At 41.0% G+C, this 21,824-nt stretch overlaps 1 protein-coding gene across 1 annotated transcript in view; it reads right to left on the reverse strand.

Annotated features, from left to right (window-relative positions):
- Positions 1 to 5,095: 5,095 nt before the first annotated feature.
- Positions 5,096 to 21,824, reverse strand: part of CPA6 (carboxypeptidase A6) — a 42,327-nt gene continuing 25,598 nt past the window's right edge. The window contains exons 3-11 of the mRNA XM_053468321.1: positions 21,533 to 21,657; positions 21,118 to 21,232; positions 20,491 to 20,592; positions 19,977 to 20,078; positions 17,470 to 17,580; positions 13,902 to 13,992; positions 7,115 to 7,317; positions 6,164 to 6,248; positions 5,096 to 5,353 (exon numbers count right to left, since the gene is read on the reverse strand). Of these exons, the coding sequence (XP_053324296.1) occupies positions 5,166 to 5,353; positions 6,164 to 6,248; positions 7,115 to 7,317; positions 13,902 to 13,992; positions 17,470 to 17,580; positions 19,977 to 20,078; positions 20,491 to 20,592; positions 21,118 to 21,232; positions 21,533 to 21,657 (1,122 nt within the window). The 3' untranslated portion in view covers positions 5,096 to 5,165. The remainder of the gene's footprint in view (positions 5,354 to 6,163; positions 6,249 to 7,114; positions 7,318 to 13,901; positions 13,993 to 17,469; positions 17,581 to 19,976; positions 20,079 to 20,490; positions 20,593 to 21,117; positions 21,233 to 21,532; positions 21,658 to 21,824) is intronic.

Here is a 21,824-nt window from a genome sequence, read left to right on the forward strand (position 1 = left end):
AGTTTACCTCACGGTGAAGCTCTTATACCCACACGCACCCCTTATACACACCCGACTCACACTATGTGCCATTCTTTTTATCTCATTATTTGTATTAAAATGCCAGAAAGCAAAAGTGTTAAAAGGCCCTAATAAATGAAATACATTACACATAATGGGATCAAAACATTTACTACTGCGAACATTTTTAGATGAAAGAGTTCCATTTTATTCAGTGGAACAAAACACTGATCACATTATTCTTCACGATATTCTGGTAAGAAACTTTTGTTTCTTTATTAATTCATGTAGACTATTTTTTTCCATATTTAATAAAAGCTATGATTGAGACACGTTTGTTTTTTATTTCCTTATATGCTACTCTGCCCCATAATATGCCTTTTAATCCCCTATATGCCACTCTGCCTCCAGAAATGCCTTTTACTCCCTATGTCACTCTGCCTCCAGAAATGCCTTATACCCCCCATATGCCACTCTGCCTCCCTGATATGCCTCAACCCTCCTATATGCCCCTCTGCCCCGTGATATGCCTTTTAACCCCCTTTTTGCCACTACACCTCCAGACATGCCTTTTGACCCCCTATATGTCACTCTGCACCCAGAAATGCCTTATACCCCTATATGCCACTCTGTCCCATGATATGCCTTCTAACCCCCTATATGCCACTCTGCCATATAGGGGGTTAAAAGGCATATCATGGGACAGAGTGGCATATAGGGGGGTATAAGGCATTTCTGGAGGCAGAGTGGCATAAAGGGGGTTAAAAGGCATATCATGGGGCACTCTGCCTACAGAAAAGCCTTATGCCCCTATATGCCACTCTGCCTCCCCAATATGCTTTATACCCTCCTATATGCCCCTCTGCCCCATGACATCCCTTTTAACTCCCTTTATGCCACTCTGCCTCCAGATATGCCGTTGACCCCCTATATGTCACTCTGCATCCAGAAATGCCTTATACCCCTATATGCCACTCTGGCATATAGGGGGTAAAAAGGCATATCATGGGACAGAGTGGCATATAGTGGGGTATAAGGCATTTCTGGAGGCAGAGTGGCATAAAGGGGGTTAAAAGGCATATCATGGGGCACTCTGCCTCCAGAAAAGCCTTATACCCCCCTATATGCCACTCTGCCTCCCTGATATGCCTCAACCCTCCTATATGCCACTCTGTCCCATGATATGCCTTCTAACCCCCTATATGCCACTCTGCCATATAGGAGGTTAAAAGGCATATATGGGACATTTTTGTTTACTTTATATGGCAAGCCGATCCAGCTTGCCATATTAAATAAAAAATAATATATGCCACTCTGTCCCATGATATGCCTTCTAACCCCCTATATGCCACTCTGCCATATAGGGGGTTAAAAGGCATATCATGGGACAGAGTGGCATATAGTGGGTATAAGGCATTTCTGGAGGCAGAGTGGCATGAAGGGGGTTAAAAGGCATATCATGGGGCACCCAGGCTGCCCGAAATCTAATCAAAGCGGCCGTTTTTTTTACTCCCTGTAAAAAGTATAAAATTTGACTAAAAATCTTTTCCCCCTTGGGCTAACACAGCAATATTCATTTTCTAAAGTACAACGTTCAGCAATTTCTATTCATTTTCTGATGCAAGTTTTGTAATAATTGCAATCATGTTTCTCTATGTAAAACATAAAAAGCTTTGATGGAGAACATTGCTATTGTTTTTGCACAAAAAAGAACACTGTGTATGAATTCTCCAAGGACAAACGTTAAATAACATTTGTGTTCAGCTGTACATCAGTGCCTAAATTTGCTTTTTTGTTACTGAGTTTATGTTTATGTGAAATTTCTGCCCTGATAGATCTGCCATGGTCCAATGTAAGTGCTAGGCCTCTCAATTCCAGCGAAGGATAATGTTAATTCATACAAATTCATTTTAGACAATTATATGCTTCCAACTTTGCGGCACCAGTCTGAGGAAGGCTCTTTCCTGTTCCTGCATGACTGTGCCTCAGTGCACAAACCAAGGTCGATAAAGACATGGTTTGACCAGTTTGGTGTGGAGGAACTCGAGTGGCCTGCTGTAAGAGTCTACTCTTTTAACACTTGCTGACACCGAAGACACTGTAAGAGACCTGGAATGATAACAGGGCATTCTTGTGGGTAGCGGTAAGCATGTATGAATGAGCATGATGGAATGTAGCTGTTCGTCAAAGCTTTAGAGAAACATATACACAGTCAGGATCAGGGTACCAGAAGTCACAGATAATGTAGGATCTGCCAAGGTCAGGAATACACACAACAGAGGGCTCAGGAGAATACTGAGAAGCAGGAAAATCCACATGGAGCCACAACTGGGCAACATCATGGGTGTATTGGCTTTAAATAGCCCGAGGAGCAGTCCCAGAATTTCAACCCCATTGGTGGCATACTTCGTTGCCATAGTGACGCTACTGGTGGGTAGAAGAGGATGCCAGCTTGAAGCTGTGTTTCCTAGAGGTAAGTGCCTAACAGGACCCCCTGCAAAGTGCGATCTCAGGGCGAGATGAAAAGTTTATGAAGGTGTCTGTAAAAGGCATGTACATGATTAGCAGCTTCCCAAGAACCTCCTTCTGGGCTGCAACCTTTCCAATGGAAAAGCAGGTGCAGGAGGAACCCGGTTGGGGAAGGGATTCTCAACCCAACACTTTAATAAAGAGATGTGAAAAACTGGGTGTAGCCATGTAGTGGGTAGTCTTTACTGTTACTGGGTTCACAAACTCTGTAATGCTGAAAGGGACGATGTATTATATTGCTTGTGAACAACCAGACTTTATCACCACATTGGTACTTAGGGGAGGCAGACCATTGGAGATCCACAAGTAAATTTCCTCTTAAAAACATTTGATATCGTCAGAAGGGCGCGCGGGTGCCAGACGCAGCGCGTGTTGCCCGGCTGTCGGGATGGTGGCCCCTGAGGCAAGGTAGGAGGTAGTCTCCGTACCTCACAATAAGAGAAAGACATGACAGGTTTATAGAATTATTAGAAAAAATTCAGATGGGACATAAATCAAGTCTTTAAAGTACAGAAATTAATCGGCTCTGCGTGGTGGTTTACTCTCGGAAAGGATGCTCCAGTAGAAATGGTATGGATATAATCCATCAGAGATTGCTGCTCTGTAGGAAACAGGTTGGCTGGCGACATTGTATAAGGTGGGGATTCGATGGGAACAGGTGTAGGATGCAGATGGGAAAGCGCATCCGCTTTGGCATTATAGGAACCTAGACGGTATGTGATGTACAAGTTAAATTGCATCTAACTTGTCTACGAGACAAACGTAGATACTCCAGATTACAGTGGTATGTGTATACTGTCACATGATGCTCAGTCACCATTCTCCCAGGGCTTGTTTGATGGTCAAGAGCTCTCTGTATCCTACATTGTAGTTGATCTCAGGAGGGGTGAGTCTACGTGAGTAGTAAGCTGCCATGCCTTTGAGAGAGTACAGCTCCTACAACAATGACTGAAGCATCAACCTTTCTGTTGAATGAAGATGGAGGATACAGTGAAACGCTGTTTTTGGCTTCAAAAGCTGTGTCAAAGCAGGTGTCCACAAAAATCAGGTTGATTGGAGGGTTAATTTGGTAATGAGAGCAACGGTATGATAAACGATTATTATAATAATAATTGGCAAATCCTAAAACATGTTGAACGGAGGTCCGGTGTTCTGATAATGTAGAAGAAAAGATTAAGATGTCATCTTGAAGATAGTAACCTCTTTATGTCTGTCCAGTAATTCGGGTATGAGAGGCAGAGGCAGGGCCGGCCTTGGGGGTGTGCGACCTCACAGGGCACCATGGTAGCAGGGGCGCCTGCCCGGGACTTAAATTAAAACATCGGGTTTTTTTTAAACTTTATTTAACATTATTCATATTAAGTTAAAAAACAAACAAAAAAAAAAACAAAAAAACACGATGCTTTAATCTAAGTCCCGGGCAGGGGCGCCGAGCGGTTGCTCGTGAAGTTCTCAGCAACCGCTCGACGCCCCTCACTCTCCGTGACTCCGTCGCGGTGCCGGCATCTCATGTTGAGCGCCGGACTATTCCGGCGCTCAACATGAAATGTCGGCACCGCGGCAGAGCGAGAAGACGGATGCCTCCCGCTCTCACAGCAGGACTCCAGCAACAAGGTAAGTGAGGGGGGGGGTGTAGTTTGAAGGGTCAGGGGGGGGTGTAGTTTGAAGGGTCAGAGGGGGGGTGTAGTTTGAAGGGGCAGAAGGGGGGTGTAGTTTGAAGGGGCAGAGGGGGGGTGTAGTTTGAAGGGGCAGGGGGGGTGTAGTTTGAAGGGGCAGAGGGGGGTGTAGTTTGAAGGGACAGAGGGGAGAGGTAGTTTGAGGGGGGTAGTTTGAAGGGGCAGAGGGGGGTGTAGTTTAAAGGGGCAGAGGGGGGTAGTGAAGGGGGGGCGCCAGAGGAGTAGTCCACACAGGACGCCACAACGCGTAAGGCTGGCTCTGGGCAGAGAGTATCTGTTTTTTTTATAGTAGCTCTATTAAGCTCATGATAATCCACACAAGGTCAGAGGCTTCCGTCTTTCTTTACCACAAAGAAAATCCCTAAGCCGGCTGGGGACGTTGATGGGCAGATGAAACCCATAGTGAGATTTTCCTGAATCTATTCCTTGACATGAGAGAGCTCGGGTTATGATAAGGGAAATATTCTTCCAATTGAAATAGGGGCTCCGGGAAGAAGGTTGTGTGGACAGTAGTAGGTTCTTCGGTGGGGAATAAGGTGTTAGCTCCTTTCTCACCGAAAACGTCACTATAGTCCATATACGCTATGGGTAACCTACTGTTAGTAGGAGATGATGGGGTATCTGAAAGTAGCGAAGGACGTGGTTGAAGGCACTGTTTACAGTAAAAGTGTGACAGAAAGGGTACCCTTTATCCAGTTAATAGCAAGAATCTGTATTCTCACCCAAGGTAATCCAAGGATAACTAGAAAAATGGGTGATGGTACTTACTCAAAGCACAATTTTTCAATATTATTAGTACCCAGGAGATATTGGAGTGGTTGTGTTTTTTTGGAAATGGCGCAAGATAGCTGCCATCTATCACCTGGATATGTACAGGAGTAGACTTGGTAAGATGTTTGTATATTACTTTTATTTTTGGAACCTTGAAAGCAAGTGAATATTAAAAATTATTGTTGTACTCTAGCGGCACTTTTTAAGTAAGTGCATTGCAATTTTTGTAACAGCAAGCATTGTTTCAGTACAAGTGGGTTTGATGAGGGACTCGGGTAAAAGAAATCCATAATATCCAGTGTCTCGAAGTTCAAATGCAAATGCATAGGGTATGCCAATATTGTAGGCCCAATCCATGGAGCTGCCGGAACTCATGTCTGAAAAATGAAGTAACACAACAGCAATTAATTCTGTAATTACAGAGCCTCAGCCACCCCCTCAACATCCATCTTAGCATGGTGTAAAAGAGTCACAGACTGGGTGGAATGTGTTATCGCATGTTCAAGTGAAGGAGGCATGAGGTGATGGTAAGTACAGACTATATTATTTTCGAGTGTGACATTTACGATGTGTTTAAGGAAAAAAAAGCAATACCGTAAGCATGAGAGCAAAGAGCAAACTTGCATACTTCAGTCTAGGGAAGCTGCTATAGTCACTCTAGATCTAGAAATCGGGTTTGAATCCCCTGGGAGCTACCTAGGGCAGGCTACCCAGAGCTCTCCCTCTTATGGGAAGCAGGACTAGCCATGTGTAGAGGCGGATTATCCCCATGCATCTTGCCCAGAGAAAAAGAAGAAGCAGACCCAGAAACAGCAGACCCTGGGACAGCCGGAATTTACTTGGAGACTCAAACTCGGAAAGATCCTAGGTATGGTTGGTGGGAATTACCGTTTGAAAATGTTTGCAAGCCTTTTATTTCACTACTTACAGAACAATAGAGTAAGCATTGAACTAAAAGGAATACATTGAAATTAATTAATTTAATCCTTGGCATTTAGTAGGTTGAAAAGTTCATAAACCATGTTTTCCAAATTGTACAGGAAGTGGTAATAACTTATAGTAACAATCATCCGTAACCCTGATTTTCACTTAAACTATATTGTAAAAACAAAGAAGCTGAAGTATTCACCACACATTTAATTCAACATTGTTACAAGTGCCATACTTATTTCATTTTAGAAACTTACATAGCGTGCTAGATGCTGGGCCATGCTGGTACCTCACACCATAAGCAGATCGTATAGCATTTACAGCATCATATGCAGCCGATTCCTGTTTTGTGGGAAACAAATCTTAATTAATTTGATTTCATTGAAGTAAAAAAGAGACAGCGCAAACAGAGACTGAAATTATAAAGGGCATTCTTCTTTAGTAGATCTATGAGATGCAGGACCGTCTTTAGCGCGGTGCAAAAGAGGCAGCTGTCCTGGGCTCCGTCATTCCGGGGGGGGGGCATACCAGATGCCTTGAGCTTGCAACAGCCATGGTTGCAGGGGTCACAGCTGCAACACGGTGTACCACTCTAGGGGTCCATGTGACTCCTGCGACCACTTCTGCATGGCTCGGCAGTTTAACTGTTCACCTTACATGACCCTGCTGTGTTCCTGCTTCCCCTGGGCTGTAAAAGAGAAGTTGTTCGCACAATGTGAGAGCAACACAGAGAAAAGCTGTGGGCCTGTGCAGAAGTGTGCAAGCACCCCAGATAAATTTACAGTTCAGGTAAGGGTGTGCGGTAGAGTGTATGAATGAGTATGTGTGAATGAGTGAATATATATATATATATATATATATATGTGTGTGTGTGTGATATCATGCATGTGTAAGTGTGGGGCAAAGACGGCACAGGTCCAGTCTTTGAGTCTTGAACTAAGCAGGAGAAAGATGTTCTAAGCACTTGTTCATGAGAGTTGTGAACTCTGCGTAGCGTAAATTGTTGGTGCTATATAAATAAAAGATAATAATAATAATAAGGTCATGCAAGCAGGCCCAGACTGGCCACTGGACACGCAGGACAAATTCCCAGTAAGCTAGTGTCTGATGTCACCTCCCATGTACTAATATTGCAGCTCATGTGGCGAACCCCAGAAAAGTATGTGTAAGTTTTTGTCTGGATATTCCAGATTATTTCAGTAACTTACCACACAATGGTAGTTTGGAATGGCATCATACTGATAAGAGTATGGATACAGCAGCATCTGGGCATAAGCGTGGAAAGAGAGGTATGCCTTAATGTGCTTTCTCTGCTTGTAGATAAATTGAGCGACTGCTTTAACTTCTGGCTCAGATTCAGCATATGGCCCACAGTACGTGTCATCGCATGGATTCAGAGAAGCACCTTCCTCTGCATATTATAAAGAATTCAATAAAAGGTTAATCAAAAATGAAATATTAATTAGCCTATTAAGTTTGACTTTACAATGTATAATTATATTTTAAGCACATCTGTGTGCTACCATTTTAGAGTACCTAGGGGTATCAACTGTCCCCTCCCTATATAGCAGCACAGCACTCCCAGCTTACTTTGTCTCTGGGTAGCTGGAACTGAATAATGGAGCTCAATAGGTTGTTTTCAAGAGCTTCAGAGAACTATAACTAGGGGCTGATACTGTAAAACAAGAAATACATTTCAGATTTTTGAAGGACCAGCACATGATAAGACAGGAGAGCAGGTGTAGGGGTGTTATCAAGTCATATTGTCAAATTTAGTATAATAGGAAATATCCCAAGAGATTGCCACAGGACATTTTCTTTTAAGTTTATCATAATATATATATAGTATATACACATACTTTTTTGCAGGTGTGAAAAATGCTATAAGTTAAGAATATACCGTATTTGCTCGATTATAAGACAAGGTTTTTTTCAGAGCAAATGCCCCTCGTCTTCTAATCGGGGTCGTCTTCTAATCAGACCTGCACCGCTGCAGGGGACCTGGATCCTCCTGTCTCACCCCCCCCATCATACACACACTTACCGGTGCTTCCTGCTGTGTTGCCGGGGCAGCGGGTTGACGTCTACGCGATCCGCGTAGACAACGTCCGCTGCAGCCGGAAGGGGGTGTGGCTAGCAGCGGGGGTTGTCTGCGTCCGTCGCGTAGACCTTCCCCGACTGTCAGAGATCAGAGCTCCCCGCACCGGTGCGGGGAACTCTGATCTCTGACAGCCGGGGAAAGTATACGCGACGGACGCATACAAACCCCCGCTGCCAACTCCACCTCCTTCCGGCTGCAGCGGAAGGCGACGTCAACCCGCTGCCCCGGCTGGAAGCACCGGTAAGAGAGGGGTGAGAGAGAGAGAGTGTGTGTGTGTGTGTGTGTGTGTTAGTTAAATGGGGGTATAGGGTGTGTGTGTGTTAAATGGGGGCATAGGGCATTTCTGGAGTGGCGTTAAGGGGGCATTTAATAGAGCACTCTGCCTCCTGAAATGCCTTATACCTCCCTATATGCCACTCTGCCCCATAATATGCATTTTAACCCCCTAAATGCCAGAATGGGATTTAGGGGTATAAGGCATTTCTGGAGGCAGAGTGGCACATAGGGGGTCAAAAGGCATACCATGGGGCACAGTGGCATATAGAGGGTTAAAAGGCATATCATGGGCCATAGTGCCATATTGGAGTGGCAAGCCTGGGGGCAGATGTGCGTAACTGGGGGACAGGTTGGAAAATACAAGAAATAAAAACAAAAAAAATATTTTTCTCAATCATAGCTTTTATTAAAAAAAATAGTTTACATGAATTAACATTTACTGGTAAAACTTTTTTCCTTTGTGGGTCGTCTTATATTCGGGCTTTTTCTTTTTTTCCTAAGTTAATATTCAGATTTTGGGGGGTCGTCTTATAATCAGGGTCGTCTTATAATCGAGCAAATACGGTAATATGTTAATCCTGTAGATTGTAAACTCGTTTAAGCAGGGGCCTATTGTCTCTGTTAGTCAATTTGTTATGTTGCTGTTAGTCAACTTGTTATGTCCTGTCTACCCATTGTACAGCGCTACAGAATTTGATGGTGCTATATAAGACAATAAATAATAATTATTATTATTATTGGTATTATTTAAATTTAAAAGTGAGTGAACAGAAGAAAAATCTAAATCAAATTAATATTTGGTGTGACCACTTACAAAGGGGTGACCATCATTTACCTTCAAAACAGCAGCATTTCATCTAGGTATACTTGCACAAAGTCAGGGATTTTGTAGGCATATAGTTAGGTATAATTGTTTAATCATAAACCTAACAGGTGCCAATGATCATCAATTTAATATGTAGGTTGAAACACAATTAGTAACTGAAACAGCTGTTTGGGAGGAATACAACCTCACCTTTCTGAAGACTTTAATGTCAAAACTCATACACCATGACAAGACTGAGCACAGCAACAAGACCCAAAGTAGGTATACTGCATCAGCCACGTCTCTCCCAAGCAGAAATTTCAAGGATCAGACGATTTTAAAGACATTCTATCCAACCTCTTTTGAAGAAGCACATCATGCTTATTTCTATCACAAAGATACTAAGCAGTGCCATCAGCTCAGCATTGGCAGAAAACAGTGGGACCCTGGTACACCCATTTACTGCCTGGAGGAATCTAGTCAGAAGTGGTCTTCAGTGAAGACATGCGGCCAACAAGCCATACCTTCGAAGTCAGGACAAGGCCAAGCGACTCAACTATTAACAAAATAGTAACTGGGGTGCAGAAACATGGCAGCAGGTGCTCTGGACAGAGTCAAAATCATAAAATATTTGGATGTAGCAGAATGCAGTTTGTTTGCTAAAGGGCTGGAGAGAGGAACAAAAATGAGTGATTGCAGGCAACAGAAAAGCATGGTGGAGGTTCCTTGCAAATGTGGGGCTGCATTTCTGCAAATGGAGTTTGGGATTGTCAGAATTAATGGTCTCTTAATGTTGAGAGGTGCAAGCAGATATTTATCCATTATGTCATACCATCAGGGAGGCATCTGAGTGCCCCCAAATTTGTTTGCGGAATGAAAATGCATTATATGTTCAGTATAAAGAAGAACGAGAAGTCCTTGAGGTGATGGTATGGCCCCCACAGAAACATGATCTCAACATCATCGAGTCTATATATGATGTCATGAAAAGAAAAGAAACTGAGGCTAAATCCACAGAAAACTGTAGTTATTTTTCCAAGATGTTTGGAACAACCTACCTGGCTGGAGCAGAAGTGCTCCAGGAGGCTGAGGTAACACAGATGATCACTGGGAGAAGCAGATCACCAGAGAGAAAAGAAGAATAAAAAAGCTGAGGACAGGATAAAAAAGAAGGAAGGAGTTACAGAGAAGGTAGGATGACACAGAGAGGGACAGGAAACTAAATATGTTGTCTGAAAGTGAATGGATCAAAAATGAATGGTTTTTGGTCCATGTGCACAAGTCCTCTAAGGAGTCAGGGTTTGTGTAGTTGAATGCATTAAGATAACCGAGCTAGAACACATTGCATAATGCGAAAAATATAATTGTTCTGAAACAAGAAATTAAATAATATTTTATAAGTGTAGTTTAAGTGATTCTCTTATAAGAAAAGTGTGATTTGAAATGTACATTCAAGACATTTCTGCCTTTTTTCAAAATGACTCACAAGCACAAGAAATTGCACAGTGGTAATTATCTTCCAAGTGATATACAATATATGTGTTTGAAAAACTTAAATAGCTATTATGTACTCCTCTTAAATACAGTAATAATTTTTCAGGTGAATTGCCCTGCTGTAATGCAGATCTGTCACTTTTCCCAAATCTTACATTTTACAGTTCTGTACCTGTAACTAAACTAACTGTATGCAATCACATGTACTGATTAAAACAATAAATATAAACCCACCTGATATGTGTACAATATATCAAGGTATTCTAACTACCTTATTGTAGGATCTTCTTGATTATTATGTCTCCCTATTAACTTATGTCTCTTACTTATTGTTAAGTTGGTGATTGGTGGACTTTTTTTAAGGGTGGGTTGGGGAAGAGGGAGAACTAATTAGTTCTAATTAGTTCTAATTAGTTATACCCTCCTAAACAATTACAAAAGAAAAATCACAAACTGTAGGTAGTTATAACTAATCAAGTCAGTTACGTTATAAACTGTCACAGCAACAGCCATTTTTTAATTGGTGTTGACTAATTTTGGATTTTTTAAATATTATCGAGGCATGGACCACTCAATGTTAACTAGCAGGAAAAAAATATAATGAAACCATTTTGAGTTCTTACATAGTTAAATAAATTGATATAAATAATCCTGTGCATAGATAATCCTATTCATAGATATAAATAATCCTACGCATTGAAAACAGAGGTTGTTACCTTTATTAAAAATGACCAAAAGTATGTGGAGACCTGACCATCACACCTATAGGACATTCCAAAACCATATGCAATAATTTATGGGTTTTTTCCCCTTTCTTCTGCTAAAGTTCCTTGACACATATCACTGTTACATTGTGTTTACTGCTCTATGTCACGTGGAAAAATGGTTTAGTAGTCTGGCTGTATGACAGGTGTTTGGGTCTCCTATTATGTAATTATGAAATAATTATATATAATAATTATAATTGTACACGTTTATTAATATCTAATCTGATATGCTATGTAATAACTATATATTTATGTATTTACTTGGAAATCGTTAAATCTGTAAGTTTTAATATACTTTCTAATAAAATAAATACAAATATGCAGTTGCCCCCCCCCTGCAGCTATAACAGCTTCCACTCTTCTGGGAAGGCTTTCCACAGGATTTTGGAGTGTGTTTATGGAAATTCAGCCTAAAGAGCATTTGTGAGGTCAGACACTGATGTTGGATAAGAAGGCGTTCCAATTCATCCCAAAGGTGTTCAGTGGGGTTGAGGTCAGGGCTCTGTACGGGCAGTCAAGTTCTTCCACACCAAACATGAAAAAAACATTTCTTTATGGACCTTGCTTTGTGTACAGGGGCACAGTTATGCTGGAACTGGAAAGGGCCTTACCACAAACTGGTGCCACAAGGTTGGAAGTGTTCAATCATCCAAAATGTGTTTGTATGCTTTAGCATTAACATTACCCTTCACTGGAACTGAGGGACCCAAACTCTGAAAAACAGCCCCAGACCATTATTCCTCCTCCACCAAACTTTACGTTACGCAGTATGCATTCCAGTAGGTAGTGTTCTCTTGGCATCTGCCAAATCCAGATTCGTCCATCGGACTTCCAAACAGTGAGACGTGATTTGTCACTCCAGAGAACATGTTCCCGCTGCTCCAGGGTCCAGTGGCGGTGTGCTTTATACCACTCCAGCTGGTGCTTAGCATTGCACATAGCGATCTTCAGCTTGTGTGTAGCTGCTCACAGAAATTCATTTCATGGAGCTACCGACGCACAGTGCTTGTGCCAGAGGCAGTTTGGCACTCTGTAGTGAAATATGCTACAGAGGACAGGTGAATTTAAGCACTTCTGCACTCAACAGCCCCACTCTGTAATTGTGCATGGTCTACTGCTACACGGCTGAACTTAACTGCTTCTATTTTACAATAATAGCACAGTGGACCAGGGCATATTAGCAGGTCAGAAGTGTTTTCGTGGTTCAGCCACAATCTTGATGCCAGAGGAAGCACCCGCAGGCGACCAATAGAGTCGCTCTTATGGACCTTTAACTCCTGACGGTGAAACTCCGCCTGGGGAAACCATTGGTCTCCCCACTGCAGGAGTTAAAGTTCCATATGAGCGACTAATGGTCGTACAGACCTTTAACTCCTGGAGCAGGGAGACCTCCCCCGGCCCAGTTTTGGCACCAGGATTTTAAAAGTCTGTACGATCGACTCTATTGGTCATTTGTACGGACCTTTAACTCCTGGAGCATGGAGACCATTGAAAAAAAGGCTGTTTATGAGATTAATGTTGCACTTTACCTAATCTGGGCCTTAGGGAACAAACTTTAAAGTGTTTCACAGCAGAATAAATAAAGTCATAATCCAGTCACATGAACATAAGATGACTGCAGTTTGCAATCTGCCAACATAATGTTTACGTTACACTTATAAACCTTGTTTTATGTTCTAAATGTCATAAACCAAGTGTGCTTGTTTAGGCTGACTAGTTCCAGGATGGCAGGACAAGAAGGGACACATTACTAGAGGCAGATGCCCTATTGGGCCATCAGACTCCTTGGTGTGCTGGGTGGACTGGGGAGATCAAACATGCCCTTGGAACATTCGTGTGATGCACATTATAGGTTATGGTCAGGGCCGGCCCTACAATGGAGCCGACTGGGGCAATTGCCCCAGGCGGCACTTTTGAAGGGGCGGCACTTTGCCGCCCCAAGCGCTTTTTTTTTTAAGCGGAGGAGAGAGAGGGGCGCCGAGTGGTTTTCGCTTACCCGCTCGGCGCCCCTCTCTCTCTCCTCTGCGGCGAGTCTCCGTGCCGGAATTGATGTCAATTTAAGGCGCTCAGCATTACAAGCCGGCACCGTGGCAGAGCAAGGAGACGCGCCGCAGGACTGTTTAAAGGTAAGTACCAGGGGGGGGGTTAGGGTAGATAATGGCGGCGGCGAAGTTTAAAAGGCCGCCCCCCCCGGCGTCGGCGGGGGGGGGCGGCATTTTAAACTTCGCCCCAGGCGGCATTAAGTCTTGGGCCGGACCTGGTTATGGTGACCAGAGATTCAGATGTTAAAATGCATGTATTATGTTTTCATACGAAGTCCTCAAAGAACATTTATGAAAGAAATCATTCTATGTTTTAAAGAGCCCCAAATCATCAGTATAATTATGTAAAACAAAGAAATACATATATTCTTGGTTGTATGTATGTCTGTGTTTTCTCTGTACTGTCTTAGCATCTTGATATGGTATTATTATAAAGACACTGTATGAATGTTGATCATACTTTCGGAAAGGTTTATTTTCTAATGTAACCTATTAAATGTTTCTACTTACCGCTGAATTTGACTTTCCAATTACGATTGGCATCTACTCCATGGCAGTTGTACCTCCGATTTTTAGACCGTGTTTTCCTCCAAAAGCGATCCTTAGAAAAAAGATAAGGTAGTGCTTTAAGTCCTACACTGAGAACATGACATTTTATTTTGATATTTATGGCTCCCAGGCTTTGAAAAAGCGCAGAACACTGATTCCAGAAAAAGGGATTTGAAGGATACATGGTCAACACAGCTTGGTGGACATGTTACTGGACAAAAAGAGATATTTGACAATAACAGAGATAATTACCTTTTCAGGAGTGGCCAGGATCTACAAAAATCATTTTCAGAAAGATAAAAGATTACAATAGCAAACTATTGTTACAAACCTGGCCAATATGAATTGAGAATCTCAGATACGTTATATGTAGGAGAGATCAAAACTGGCTATTAAAAGGGAAGTACCAGTTGGAAAAAATATTTTTTGAGCATTTGATATTGTAGCCCAATTATTTTAATATACCCCCTTAATTAGATGAAATAACATTTCCTATACAAACACCACAACCAGCTGATTAGGCAATCCGAATGCAGTCCTGCTTACCTAATTAAGTCCTTTCCCACTTAGGCTTTAAAGGGTTTAAAGGGTTCTTCTGGATGATTAAGACTGAGACTTTAATTTGTTTACCACAAGGCAGTATAAGTACAAGGTTGTGTTTATCTAGTAAACTGAGTTTGGATACCAGAGCTAGAATATACACAGATATTGTTATAAAGCTATTTTTTAAGTAATAATAGTATTAAACTGTGAAGATTGAGAAGGGGAAAGCTTTTGTCGAGATTTGGGATTATTACATGACAGAGGCGAGCCAACGCATGCATATTAATATATTATTATTTATTGTTTTATATAGCGCCATCAAATTCCGTAGCGCTGTACAATGGGTAGACAGGACATAACAAGTAGTATATAACATAACAAATTGACTTACAGAGACAACAGGTGAGGAGGGCCCTGCTCAAACAAGCTTACAGTCTATATCTATATATATATATATATATATATATATATATTCCCATCTAGTCACCCCTTTTTGATCCGCTTTAATGTGATCAGTTCTATACTGAGTCACACCTTTACATGTTTAACATTTTAAAAAATGTGCTGATGACCTCTTGTTGAATACAATTCCTATGAACCTCAGCCAGAAAGATGATACTTGTGATTGGAGTTTAGCCTTCAAAAACAGGCACACCAGAGATGCAAAAACGGTTGTCATATTTGTGCCACTTACATGGGCTTCATGAACAGTCTGCATGTACAGATAATTACATCTACAGTGCTGTGAAAAAAGTACTTGTTCCCTTTCAAAGTTTTGCTTATTTGTCACATTTAAATGTTCCAGCAAATTTTAATATGAGACAAATAAAACAGGCACAAAATGCAGCTTTTAAATGATAATTTCACTTATTGAACTTAAAAAGTTAATCAAGACCCATGTGAAAAAGTAATCACCCCTAAGCCTGGGTGGCACCAACTGCAATAAAATGTTTGCTATAAATGGCAATGAGTATTTTTACATCGCTGAGGAGGATTTATGGCCCACTCTTCTTGGCAGAATTGTTTTAATTCCACCACATTGCAGGGTTTTTGTACATTAACTGCCTTTCTAAGGTCATGCCGCAGCAACTCAATTGGATTCAAGTCAGGACATTGACTGGGCCACTCAAAAACCTTTATTTATTTATTTTTTCGAGCCATTAAGAAGTCGACTTGCTCGTGTGCTTCGGATCATTTTCTGGCTGCATAACCCAAATGCGCTTGAGCTTTAGGTCACAAACTGATGGCCAGACTTTCTCCTTCAGGGTTTTCTGGTAGAGAGCAGAATTCATGGTTCCATCAATTATGGCAAGTCGTCCAGGTCCTGAAGCAGCAAAGCATCACACTTCCACCACCATGTTTGTTGGCATGATGTTGTTATTGTGGAATTTGGTGTTAGCTTTAAGCCAGATGTATCGAGATCCATGTCTTCCAAAAAGTTCCACCTTTGACTCATCATCCCACAGAATATTATGCCAAAAATCTTGGGGGTCATTTAGATGTTTTTGGGGAAATGTGACATGGGCCTTTCTGTTCTTTTTCATCAGCAGTAGTTTTCCCCTTGCAACTTTCCCATGGAAGTTTATTGTACACTTAATCTATAGTGGTTGCTAACAATAATACAGCTGCTTCAGTAGTTTGTCACAAAAGAATGATACTGTACCTAGTACTAGATTTTTGTTCACCTTACAATCACAAAATGTAAATTATTATCATACAATTATTTATTATAAAGCTAGCGGCAACAGACACTATGTATTTTTAAAAGAAATGTGCCTAATGGGGTATCATTTCTCATGAATTATTTTTCAGCATGGTATCAGGACAGATATACAGCACTCTGTATGAAACAGATAACTAAGTGATTAAAAGAAACTTGAATGTAAAATACGCAGGAAGACATATTGCATAATAGTCTGCACAAGGTGTCAACTGACCAGATCCTAGGAGCTAATGAGGCATGATGGGAATACCTCTAGGAAACAGCAATAAATTCCATTTTGACAAAGTCAATTAAAATTAATAACGGCTAATAATTTAGCAGCATACAATACAAATGCATAATTAAAGCTATATAATTAATAGTTTGATCGCCAAGGATTTAAACACATCCTGCTTCAATTAACTGCTGTACTGAGTCAATTTATTTTGTGATTTTGTCACTACAGCACGCTTCGGGAAATTGAGCCGTTTTCTCGTTTAATTAACCCTGTTAAATAGACATGTACGCTATAAAGATTTGAAAATGCGTAGGTCGGTGGGGTTTGGCACTTATAAAACTTGTTATGTTCAGATGCTTTAGGCTTATTCAATAAACTCTGGCCCAGAACACAAACCATCCAAATCTCATTTCTCCCAATTGTAAAATAAAGAAAATGAATTGCCTCCTTTTACAATTGTTTGGAACAATGTGTTCACTTCCATTATCAAATCAAGCTCTAACTTGCACCTGGTAACTCTTGTTACAGAACAATGAGTCTGAGCTTTAAGTTTGTTGAAAATAATAATTGCCCTGAATACGTTACCATCGAGATCACATTCATTGTCTAATTTGGAGGCTTTAGAAGGTATTCTTTTTATTGTATGTATTTTTAATTAGCGATTTGTTTTTAAATGTGGTATGATAGTTAAAAGACAATCTCCTAAGGAACACCTTTTTGCGCACCTCTATTACATTATTAAATAGTTGCCAATCTTATGGTGTTAGTTGACGAGTCAGTCACGTGTAGGGACGATGATAGCACAGGCAGATTTTAGTGTGGAGTGGGAGGGAAGTGGGCAGGCAGTAGACAGGAAGTGGGCAGGCAGTAGACAGGAAGTGGGCAAGGAGTAGGTGTGGCCAGACACCACCCTCAAGCTGTGAGAAAGAAGAAACCAAGACGGAGATCTGATGAAACAGGTCTCCAAGTGAAACCCGGAGAGTTCCCAGGTATGTGCATAAGGAATCATTTTGGTGTATACAAACTCATTTAGATTGTTAACTTACTGTAGTCCAGCTATAATGGTAACCATCCACATTGAACACTGGCATGACGTAAATATAGAAGATACTCAGAATTTTTTTCATAGAAGGATCACGGTTATATGCACTTACTGCCTGTTAAAAACAAAAAAGTAAAATAATAACCATCTAAAGCATTTTTAGATATCAACATTATAGTCAGAAAATTGTATTTATTATATTTATTATATACATTAATATCTGAAGAGTGGCATCAGGGAGTTTCACACCCTGTGTTGCTTCGATAATTTCTTATAAATTGTTCCGTCACAAAATTAGGTTTGCTTGCAACCTATGGTAATGTGAAGAAGGTATTTGGAAATTACTGTGGATTTACAAAGTGAACATTCTTTGAATGCATTCTGTACTTGCTTGTTGTATAAGCATGTAACATAATGAGACACATGACCAAATCTGATCATTTTGAACAAGAAGATAATGTCTCTTTCCCTAAAATAGATCTTACCATACTGAGTGCAGAGAAGATAAACCTAATAAGTTTGTGATACCCTTTTGTGGACCATTGTGCATACAGTCTAAATGACATCTGAATGAAAGACATCCGATCTTAAAAGCTCCTGTGATGTTACAGTAAAGGTAGCATGACTGTTTATTATAACACATTTGTCTGTTAGTCGACTATCAGGGCCGGCCCTTGGGGTGTGCGAGCTGTGCGGCCGCGCAGGGCGCCGTGGCAGCAGGGGCTCCATGCGACCGTCTCACGACCAAGGCCAGGGCCACGCCGAGGCGGGTGCACCGCACCCAGGCGGCACGGAGAGGAGGGGTGAGAGGGGCACGAGTGGTCACACATGAAAAAGTTTTCGGCAACCGCTCTGCTCCCTTTGTCTCCTCTGCTCACTACCGCTGCCCTGACTGCAGAGGTGGGAGTGTGAGGCCTTGGTTGCGGTGCGGCGCTCATCATGAATATGACGTCATATCCGGATGCTCTGCGGTGAAGCTGCACGCTCCGCGAGACTGAGGCCTTGTGCTCCCACCACAGGACTTCACCAGGGTAAGTGAACTGGAAAGGGGGGGGTAGATAGTGCAATGGGGGTAGATAGTGAGTAGGGGGAGAGGGGGTAGATAGTGAGTAGGGGGATAAATTAATGTGTGGATACATTGTGTAAGTGAGTGAGAGAATTAATTAATTAATGTGTGGATGAATTGTGTGAGTGAATTAGAGAATTAATGAATTAATGTGTGGATGACTTGTGAGAATGCATTAATGAATATGTGTAAATGATTTGTGTGAATGAGTGAGAGAATGAATAATTGTGTGAAGAAATTTTGTAAATAACAGAGTGAATGAGTGAGTCACTGTATAAGTGTTTTGTGTGTATCATAGATGTATAAGTGATTTGGGGAAAGGCAAAGATGACACAAGCAGAGTGTTTGAGCTTTGGGGACCAAGATGGCAGAGGCAAGGTGTTTATTGGACACAGATGGCACAGACAGGGTGTTTATGGGGCAAAGATGGCACAGGGCGGGCTGTTTGGGGACAAAGATGGCTCAGGCTGGGCTGTAATTTGTGTGTGTAATCTGGGTGCTGGTCAAGTTCTATGTGAAACCAGTGCTGGCTTTTTGGGTGTGCAACCTGTGATCTATTTTTTATCTTTACCTTTAATTCTGAGTTTATATGTGGTTTCCAGTTGATCTATACCTGCAAAGCTGGATTTGTGTGTTATTCTGTTGATCTATTCTGTTTCCATACATTATTTATGTATACCTGCAAATACAGGGTTGGTATATCTTATTTAGTTGATCTATACCTTCAGTGCTGAGTTTACATGTGATCCCCAGTTGATCTATACCTGCAAAGTTGGGTTTGTGTGTTATTCTGTTGGACTATACCTGCAATGCATTACATGCAAGTGTTGTTTACATGTGTTGTTTGTTTGATCTATACCTGAACTACAGGGAGGAAGGAAAAGAGAGGTGTGGCTTAGTGAATGAGTGGACAAAGGAACTCTGGGGAAGAGTACGGGAGAGAGAACCTTTCACAGTCACGGTTGGGTCAGAAGGAGGGAAGACTGCACTGACTCTCACAGTCTTCCCCTAATCTGCAGTCAGTGTGGCAAATTTGTTTTTTGGTATGGGAGCGGAGGGAGTGATTGCATGCTAGGGTGCGTCCAATTTTTTCAATATTTAAAGAAAAATGTTTTTCACTGTTAGCTATATTTAATGTATTTGGTGTACATTATTGTTACCAGTGTTTCCAGTTATAGATTATTGTACTTGTTTGCACTTGCACATAAATAATCTCTAATTAAAACTAGTTGTTTGTTACCCTTTTTCCCTTTCTTTTTTGTCGAGAGGGGCGCCAGAGAAGTACAGGGCACCCGAACACCTAAGTCCGGCCCTGGCGACTATATACTTCATCTCGTGAATGCACCTCTCTCTCTTCCAGTATAGATATGTATATACAAATACTCACATACATAAACAGGCATGGACTTGACTACAGACATGTACCGTAATTACACAAACAGTACCTCTTTCACAAACCACTGACAAAATGCAGGTCCTATCCATTCTCTTGCATGAATACCGCAATCTATCCAAATTGCTTTCTTCTTTGTACCATTTTTCCCCAACTATAAAATAATGAAAAATAATCTTATCACTTATTTTACATGCAAAAGCTAAAACGCGCTTATTGTTGCACAGAATAGATCATGGGGATGATAGCAATGGGAAGGAGAAATGTAATCTACTTAATGCAAAACATCACATCAGTGACACAATAGCTGATTTTACTGCTTTCAGAGAAGTGTATCACCATCAATACATTTTCCATGTTTGGTAAGATATTCCAAAGTCAATACTTTTTTTGTAACAAAGCTTTTTGATTTTGGTTTCACATAATAACATAATGTGTATCTTTGTATATCTTCAGATGTGCAAATTTATTAAAATGCAAAGGAAAAAACAGTCATACGGAGTGTTATTTAAACTTTGTTTTTTATGTTTGTCTGTTTGCTTAACTAGTCTTTTCATAATCATTACCTTTAGCACATGCAAGGGTTTGCCTTCATATGATTTCCCAACAGAGAACATAGAAATAAGATGAGGATGAGTATGATTCATGTAATGCATCCAGCTTTCAATCTAGAAAAATAGAATACCAATATTATATTGAATATAAGAAGCCAATACATTCTACATGTGATTTTTATAGTTTCATGATTTTACATTATAATTCAAATATAGCTCAGTATTATCACACACAGGACTGCCATTAAATGACAGGGGCCGTTGTTGCACTTTAAGGCAGTCTGATGACATAAGTGTGGCCAACGGCCGTACATGTGCATGCTACTTTTTTATGCTTACATGTGGTATTGTTGGCCAGAGGTAAATTCTAATATGTTTGTGATTAAATCATGCCTGACCACACAAATGCTCTACTGGATAAATGGACAAAAATAAAAAAAGACCAACTACATATCAATGTCTATGTATTTAGAATACAATGTCATACATGTCCCTGTTGGTGTGATGGTCAGGTGTCCCAATACTTTTGTCAATATAGTGTAGTTCAAATGGGCAATGCAAAAATTATATGTTTCCACGGACACTATTCTTACCAGTCTCCTGAAGACAAAAAAACAACTAAATGTTATTTTTGTATACCTCATCCAGTGAATGGTATACTTCATAATTATATCTTGACAATGATCTCCGATTTCTGGGTGCTCTAGAAACACTTTGCTTTTCAAGTACCTTCTGTATATTATCTACAAGAATCCTAAAGGACAGAAAGAAGAAGAAGGAGAAGGATCATTAGACATGTATATATGGTATGGCACTTACCAAGACTGTTTCTTCTCTCTGACAGCCCCACTAAAGAACACCAACGGGTGAAGGTCCCCGTTCCAAGAGTTACAGTACACAGTCTACTGTTGACTAGATAGCTCATAGATACCACTCATATTGTTGCACGTAAGAAAAATGCAATTAATGTTTGTGTCCCCATTGATCCTTAAAGCATGCCTTGCTGGCATATGTTACATGGATGTATAGTATGCCTGAAGGAGATGATTCTTACTCATGCTGTACATTGGCATTTCTCAGGTAGGTGAGCAGGACTTGGGAGCTGTTTCTTGAAACGTGCACATCGGTTAACGTGTCTGTCCAGATGGAGCTGATGCTGCTCGGATGCCACAAATCCACCTGCCAACCAGTAATACACATTCATCTGAAGAGGGCAATGATAACACATCAGTAATCGCTTCTCTACACTACCTAAACTATAACCTTATTATGGGGGAATTGATATGCTCATGCTTATCTATTGCTGAGTCTGTTAAATTAGAATCTAACAATAAAATGTAGCAAGT

Source organism: Spea bombifrons, chromosome 5 (genome assembly GCF_027358695.1).
Source record: "Spea bombifrons isolate aSpeBom1 chromosome 5, aSpeBom1.2.pri, whole genome shotgun sequence".
Lineage (NCBI taxonomy): Eukaryota > Metazoa > Chordata > Amphibia > Anura > Pelobatidae > Spea > Spea bombifrons.